Below are 8548 nucleotides of genomic sequence, written 5' to 3'. Positions count from 1 at the left end.
GAATATCAGTGTAGCTCCGCCCATGCAGCGTAGATGACGTCCTCCCTCATGAATGACCGTGAGGGAATGTAGCGCTGTGGGTGGAAGGGACACAGGAAGTGGCGTGGATCGTGTTTGTGGACGATAAGAACGGCTAAATAAAGCTGTGGTAATCCTGAGGACGAAGAGAAGTCTTCAACTTGGCGCTTTCGGGGTTTTTTTCTTTCATGTTCCTTTAAGGGACATAACTTTTTTTTTCCCGTCTCCATGGTGATACTGGAGTTTGTTTTTTTTGGGATGACTTTTACTTTTTAGCGACACCAGTCACTTTACTGAAAGTGGAAAAAAATCCATATGTGCATAACTGGTGACCAAAAAATAGGACCCTGTACACATTAGGGCATGCGCGCATGCAGACTTTCTTTTAGGCCTGTGTGTTGGGCTCTCCATGCATGTCCTGTGACGGTGACACAGCCGCGGCACATGCAGCTGCGGCGCTGTTCAGCCGGCGCGCTCCATGGATCCGGGTTCCGTCTGCAGCTTATTCGGCAAGCGCTTTAGGCCGGGTTCACATTAGCGTGTGTGTGCGCAGCGTATACCTGCGTACCGATCCGCATGCGTCTTGCATACATTCCTTTAACATTGTGTACATAGGGACATGCGTACGCATGCGTCGTACGCAACATGTTGCATTTTTTGAGGCGTCAATTTCGCGCCGTCATGCGCATGCGTGCGCCAAAACAACGCGTTACTGTCTATGGGAACACATTGGTACGCAAGGACGTTTGATACGCATGCGTCCTTCATACTAATCATGTCCAGGAAATGATTTCACCACCTGCAAAATCCCTGCTGCTGTATAAGGCTATGTGCACACACTGCGGTTCTTGCCGCAGCAGAACTGCAGACAGTGTACAGTAGCATGTTATCCTATGGGATTTACAATCTGCTGTGCACATGCTGCGGATTTTTAACTGCAGAAAAGCTGCTGTTTTGAATCCGCAGAAAGAAATGACATGTCAATTCTTTTCTGCGGATTCTGCTACGGTTTACCATCTCCTCCATTGTAGAGATGATAAACCGCAGGCCAATCCGCAGGTCATTTTACCTGTGATTCCGCAGATAAAAAATCCGCAGCGTGTGCACATAGCCTCAAAAGGGGTCTGGAGGCAGGAATTCTCCTGGAACAGCATTTGCCGCATTACAAAATTTGTTGAAAATTCGAACACACGCACTGAAAAAAAACACATGCACACGCAGCGTTTTGCTTGGCGTCATGCGTAAGCTGATGCGGATTTTAAAAAACGCAGTGCAACCATGCGTTTGAATGCGTTTTGGCATGCAGATGATACGCTGCGCACAGATACGCTAATGCGAACGTAGCCTTACATCTTTTTATTGCATTTTTTGGAAGGGAGGTGAGGCACCTGAAAAATGGCAATTCTGTAGTCTGGTTTTTTTTCCCCCTATACCTGTTTTGCCATTTTGGATCATTCATTTCTTATTTTTAAATGGATCCGACTTTTCCAGATGCTGTGATGCCAAATATGTTTTATTAGGGGGAAAAAGGAATTCTTTTAATTTTAAACCTTTTACTTGCTTTTAGTCCTTCTAGGGGGTGTTGAATCTGATTGTTTTATCACTTATATGTCATAAAACTGATGTATAGTAAAACTATATAATAAAACTGATGATACCCTAATGAAGCCGAGCTGTGCACTGGACTTCATATAAAAGGACATGATGGCAGCCCTTATAAAAGCTCCTGGCATGGTCTGGCTGATTCAGCCAAACTGTTAAAAAAAAAAAAAAAGTTCAGGTTTGTGTACCACAACAGTACCTGAACCCCATTCACTTGAACTGGGGGCCCGAACATCCAGCGTTTGCCACGCTGTTATGTGCATGACGTGGCAAACACTGCTTCTGATTGGCGATAAAACCATTACCACTGGTCAGACAGTCAAGGTTCCCATGCTGTCCAATGACAGCGTGAGCATGCAGCGGTGATCGGGCTGGTGTCGGCTAATGGGACTACTGCTCCTATCAGCCTACACCTCCTGCCACTAATAACAGTGAGATCAGGCGGTGGCTGATGGGAGTATTCATAAGCCGGCACCTGCGCTCTAAATTAAAAAAAAAAAATAAAATGACTTGGGTTCCCCTTTATTTTTCATAACCAGCCAGGCAAAACTGACAGTTGCGGACTGAAACCCTCATCTGTCATCTTCAGCAAGGTTGGTCATCAAGAATAGAGGGGTCCCTACACCTTTTTTTAAATTATTGAAATAATTTAAGAAATCAGCGTGGGGTCCCCTTTATTTTTGACAACCAACCATAAAGCAGACTGCTGGGGGCTGGTATTCTCAGGCTGGTAAGGGGCCATGGATATTGGGCCTCCCAGCCTAATAATAGCAGCCGACAGCCGCCCAGAAAAGGCACATCTATTAGGTGCGCCAATTCTGGCACTTTGCCTGGCTCTTCTCACTTGCCCTGTAGCAGTGGCAAGTGGGGTTCATATTTGTGGGGTTGATGTCACCTTTGTATTGTCCGAGGACATCAAGCCCACGGCTTTGTAATGGAGAGACGTCTATAAGGCACCTATCCATTACTAATGCTGTAGTTACTGTATATGGGAATTTTATTATTTAAATAATTAGAAAAGACCGCTCTATTCTTGATAACCAGCCTTGCTGAAGCTGACCGCTGAGGGTTTTAGTCCGCAGCTGTGAATTTTGCCTGGCTGGTTATCCAAAATACAGGGGAAACCACTTTTTTTTTTTATATTATTATTATTTAGAGTGCAGGCGGCGGCTGATGAATACGCCCTTCAGCCACAGCAGGCATAGGCTGATGGGAGAAGTAGTCTCATCAGCTCACGCCAGTGACCGGAGGTAAACTTTTCAACTGCGATCACAGCTGCAGGCTCACGTCCTTTGACAGAGTGGAACCTCGGCTGTCTGACCAGCAGTGTTGATTTTACTGCAGATCAGAAGCAGCGTTTCCAAGCTGTCATGCACATAACTGGTCTTAACTGACTTTCTGGTGAAGTCAGTGTTCAGTGTCCGTGCCTGAGCACTAGGTGTTCGGTACGTATGCCAAACATAACTGTTCGGGTTCGTCCATCTCTACTGTCAATGTCGGCACCCTATATCCATGTCAATGGTGGGATGGTCACCACTGTACAGCATTTAAAATGTTTAAACAGCAACAATAGGAGCTAGCTCTAGTTTCTGAGACTGCAGGCAGATGATGGCTGCCTGACATGAGCCAGCAGATAATAATAATCTTTATTTTTATATAGCGCTAACATATTCCGCAGCGCTTTACAGTTTGCACACGTTATCATTGCTGTCAACGATGGGGTTCACAATATAGATTCCCCATCAGTATGTCTTTGGAATGTGGGAGGAAACCGGAGGAAACCCACGCAAACACGGGGAGAACATACAAACTCCTTGCAGATGTTGTCCTTGGTGGTATTTGAACCCAGGACTCCAGCGCTGAGCCACTGTGCTGATGGTTGCCTGACGCGAACCGGCAGTTGATGGCTTGCCTGACACGAGCCAGCAGCTGCTGGATGCAAAGCAGGCTCAGCTCCTGAGTCCGCTCCACACATGCGTACCCCGATTGTGACGGTGTCAGGGTGAATGAAGGTGTTAAAGTTAAAAATAAACACTATGTAATGGGTAATAAAGTGGTAGGGTCGCCCCCATACACTAGCATGTCATTTCCACCGGTGGCTCCAATGGATGAACATGTACACAGCAAACAATTGGTCACTATAAAAAGAGAGGTAAGGGCAAGGCCTTAGTCAACCCCTAACTCAACTTTGAGGAGAGTGTAGCATCCGCCATTTAACTCTTTTTGGGTTGATGCTGGTACTTTAAAGACCACTGCGTAATAACGCCACACATAAGACACAATGTAGTCTAATTATGTCAATATATTTATGCACATTAGGAAAACAATACCAGGTCTTACAAATCCAAATTGACTCACCTCTCCCCCCCCCCACCAAGAAACAAAACCAAAAATCTGAACCCCTTTTTTGCGCGTGAATTAACAGCAGAAGTTAAATAGCGACCATTTTTATTAAATATCCCCCTCACCCTACCCCAACCCCTCTCCCCACCCACCAAAAAAAAACAAAAAAAAACAAACTAGTCTTCGCCACAGCGGAGACAACAATGTGTAAATAACTTAAAAAAAATGTACAATATAGTACAAACCCCAAACATCATTAAACCCGTTCTTGTCATCCAGAGGTTGCAGACGGTTGTGACACTTTAAACAGACGCTGTACACAAAAATCTTATATTACAGACACATTCACATCATCCCAGCAACATTACAGGAAAAGTGCGGCCATATCATTACCGTGTACTAGAAACCTACCCGTGGTGGGCATCGCCACCCTGTGGACGAATTATTTGTGTAGACGGCATTACTAGGTGGTTCTGCGCTCATCCAAAAGCAGCGCCACCTATATCCATGGGTTGTATGTGGCATTACAGTCCAGCCCCATTCACTTGGAACAGATCTGAGTTGCAATACCAGAGAATACCAAGGGAGGCGCTGTTTATAAAGGAAATCAGCCATGTATTAAAAATCCTGGACAATCCCTTTACCCCCAAACAATGTCAACAGGATATAGTTAGGGCTGGCTGACAGTGTGCACGTAGTGACGGGGAATGTCGTGTCCTGCGGATGTCGGCAGTCTCTACCATGACTATTTGGGGACCCCTCTAATCACAAAGCGTGAAAAGTTTTTACTACGGTTGAGATTCTCTTCCCATGTGCCCTATAATGATATATGGCAGCGGTGTTTAACCTGTGGCAAAACTACAACTCCCAGCATGCCCTGGATGGCTTCTATTAATAATAGAGGGAGTTGGGGAAGCCACACACTAACCAGCAATCATCCACTGGCTCGTTTGACCAATAGCTATCTCTCGTGACCCCTTTTTGCCAAATGCATGCACGCTGCACCTGGCCGAGTGTGCATGTGTTCTCAATACGGAGGTCACTGACAGACACCAGACGGTGGCTTATCTGGCACCGTTCACCCCGCGCACATCTAAGGTGTCTGCACATCCAGCAGGTATAGTGCACCTCATTTACCATGATGGGAATAACCCTTTAACTTGAACTAGGTGGCCTGCCGGTACTAGAAAATTACTTTTAGAACCTGGTGAGAAAGATACAATTGATATTTGACAATAAACCTCCTTATATTTGCAATATTTATACCATCCACTAATTATTACATTTGTTTATAGGGTCTGGTGCCCAATCAGATTCCGGTCACAGCAACATATGGCAACACTTCACCTCCATCTATAACCACGTGGTTTCCAGAAAGAAAAAACAATCACATTGGTCAGAAAAATTGGGCAGAACCTTCCTTTTTTTTTTTTTGTTCATTTTTAGACCGCCCCTGCAGGAAATATGTGGAATAACACCCAGCCAACTGAAAATCAACTGGCATTGCAAGGGATTCTTGCCGTCCACCCTGAGGAAGATCCCAGGAAACAATCCCACTTTGCCAGCCATCTCATATCCTTGTGTAAATCACTTATTCATCTGCCCATTCTTTCTGCGTTTACGTGTAAAAAAAACAAAAAAAAACAAAAAACAGAACACACAGAAAGAAATTGCATATTTTGCACCAAGCCCAGTGATGAAAGTCTGATTCATTATGGCTTCTTTTCTTCGGCAGAGTAATGCATTGTGTGGTTTGGAGATTTTCTTTACCAGTTTAATTGTTCTCTGAGGATTAGAAGATGGATGACACTCCATAGAAAAAAAAAAAATCCTCCACCCAGACTCTTACGTGCAAAGCGGCTGTAACATGCCGTCACTGCAGGAGTTTGGTTACCGTCCTATACATCCAGAAAGTGGTAATCAAACGGTGTCAGAACTTACTGCATCGGGTCGCTTGCCGTTCATCCTGAACTGCCATCACAGATGACAATGGAAAGCCGTCACAAGCTGTGACGTCACCAAGAACTTTACATACAGCATTATAAAACAACGCTTCGTATCTTTCTCCAATGCCCAGAACCATCCATCCATGAGTGGCGGGCTGATAAGACGGGCACACACGGATTCCTATGGGCATTACATATATAGTGTGGCTCGCTGGCAGTGCTGTGGGCACGGCCAGAGATTTCAGCATCTTCTCGTACGAGATGTAGTTATAGCAGCACGTTATGACAGGTCGCGTATAGGCTGCCCATTACTAGGGGCTCCAGTTTCAAATGGAGCTTCCCTCCTGGCAGGGTCAGTGGCAGACAGCTCTTGGGCCAAGTCGTTGAAGCGAGATATGTAATCTATGCTGTTTTCGTTCATCAGACAAGCCAGCTGCGAGTCTACCACCTGCAAAAATACAAAAATAAAATAATGCAAAAGTGTCCCTAGGGGTCGAGGACCCCCTCTTACGTCCTTTCTGGATTTATTCATTTATGGTTCAACATTAAACCCCTTTAATGATGCAGCCAGTTTTAATTTTTGCATCTTTGTTTTTTTTCTTCCAATAACTTGTTTTTCTTTTGTTTTTTTTACAGGACGAGTCATAGTTTTAAAATAACAATAAGAATAGTTTTATAATAAATCATAGTTTATAATAAATAGTTTTAAATAACAATGTTCATTTTAGCACGTAATGTATTGAAAAGCCAGGAAAAAAAAACCAAAGTGGGGTAAAAAAAAAAAACAAAAAAAAAAAAACAAAACGCAATGGTTTGCATTTTTATGACCGTAATGGAGCAGTCAGACGGCTATTATAAATCAGATAGAGATTGGATCGCAGTGGACGGACTAGCCGGTGGATCTGTCAAACAGAGCGTGACAGATGCATAGAAATACATGAAGCTGGAAAAGATTGGGTCGGGAGAGCCGCCGGCCAGTCCGTGCATTGTGTTCCTATTTATACGGCTGTCTGCGCTCTAAAGATGACCTGACAACATCGAATCAGTACAATTATGGCGGCACAAACAAACTAAAAAATGTGGAATATATATATATATATATATATATATATATATATATATATATGAAAAAAATGGTTTCCTGTGTCCCCCAATGAAGCGAGGGAGAAAAGTCTGTGTCACCATTTTCTTTGCATAGAGCTCAGTGAGAGCTTATGTTTTGCATGGCAATATCTTTTATATCCGTAGTATTTTGGGGTACAAAATATTTTTAATTGCTTTTTATTGCATTTTCCCTTTCCAGGATTGGACATTTATGGATGTAATGATACCAAGTAGGTTTACTTTTTATTTTTTTTCCGCTTCCTTTATTTTTGTATCAGTAAAATGTGAGTGATTTAGATCTTCATGTTTAAAAAAAAAAAATTAAAATAAAAAAAGTACTTACTTAGTGCGGCTAACTTTGTAGCATATACCGTAATTATATTGTGCAATTTGCACACTCGCGGTCACGTGCCAACTAGACTCGTTCAGCTTTTTCAATAGAAAATTAAGAGAAACAGACTAGTCAGAATGTGACCAAAGTGTGCAAATCGCATATGTATAATCTCGGACTCAGGAATGACTAGAAACGGACAATGTGCTCATTATAGCAGTCTGCAGTCATAGAGTGATTGCCAGCTTTTGCCCCAAGCCCGGTAATACCTTTAAATGACAACCATTGGTACAAATGCAGCCACTAAACAAAGGTTTCAAGGCAGGCACTAATTGCGAGGGATCACGTGCCTATCATACAGGCACTAACCCATAAAGACCTTGTCATTACGGGAACATGAGATCATAAGGGGCTTATCTACAATACAGGACTGGTAATACAAACCTCAACAACATCTGACAAGGAGCGAGACACAAATGAATCTCTGGAGCTCCCATCCAGCAAACTGGGGCCTAAGAGAGATGTGCCGCTGGGGTTCCCTGCTGCGGCCGGTGCAGTCTTCTTATTCTTCTCTGGAGAGATAAAGCTTGCTGCAGAGAAAAGTGGAAAGATGAATAGAAGAAAGGTCTAGGACTCTGTGTAGTCAGTGTTTTTTGTTTTTTTTTTTGCAATGGCCCTATACAGAAAAGAAAACATTATGTTGATGTATACCACAAGGACAGACTAAAAGAACTGGTGGAATTTTGCCCTATGGATATACAGCTATTACTTGGGTAGATGTCAAACCAAGAGCTCCAAAGAGTAATTTGTTTCACTGAAGCAGGGCGTCTCCGTACATGTAATCGTATTCCATCTGGCACTTCTTAGTAGTCAATATTGTGCAATCCTGTGGACCTCGTGCACCACTCTGAGGTCCGTGCTGTCTTGGTGCAACTCTCCACAATATTGCCAATCCGAAAACCCCAAGGCATCAGATGGTTCTCCAAAAAGTAATCTTTATTGTGTCAAGCCATAAGATCTGTCCTTTTTGTATGTGGTTTGATAAAACACATTCTGTGGCAGAAACGTCACTTTTTAATTCTGGATATGTAGTGACGATAAAGATTACGTTTTGGAGGAGAACATCCGGTGCCTTGGATTTTTCCGATTTAGCAATCTGGCACTTTTATTGCAATGTGTCACTTGAATCGGTAGCAATTGACAA

General features: G+C 43.5%; 1 protein-coding gene across 2 annotated transcripts in view; it reads right to left on the bottom strand.

Annotated features, from left to right (window-relative positions):
- Positions 1-3902: 3902 nt before the first annotated feature.
- The window catches only part of CRAMP1 (cramped chromatin regulator homolog 1), a 60685-nt gene continuing 56039 nt past the window's right edge, over positions 3903-8548 (bottom strand). For both annotated transcript variants that reach the window (XM_073553609.1, XM_073553608.1), the window contains exons 20-21: positions 7789-7934; positions 3903-6357 (exon numbers count right to left, since the gene is read on the bottom strand). In XM_073553609.1, the coding sequence (XP_073409710.1) occupies positions 6190-6357; positions 7789-7934 (314 nt within the window). In that variant the 3' untranslated portion in view covers positions 3903-6189. The remainder of the gene's footprint in view (positions 6358-7788; positions 7935-8548) is intronic.

The sequence above is a fragment of the Dendrobates tinctorius genome, unplaced genomic scaffold (assembly GCF_039654945.1).
Source record: "Dendrobates tinctorius isolate UK_male_01 unplaced genomic scaffold, ASM3965494v1 ptg000202l, whole genome shotgun sequence".
NCBI classification, from domain to species: Eukaryota; Metazoa; Chordata; class Amphibia; order Anura; family Dendrobatidae; genus Dendrobates; species Dendrobates tinctorius.
The sequence above is the reverse complement of the archived record's forward strand: the minus strand, read 5'-3'. Positions and strand labels throughout refer to the sequence as shown.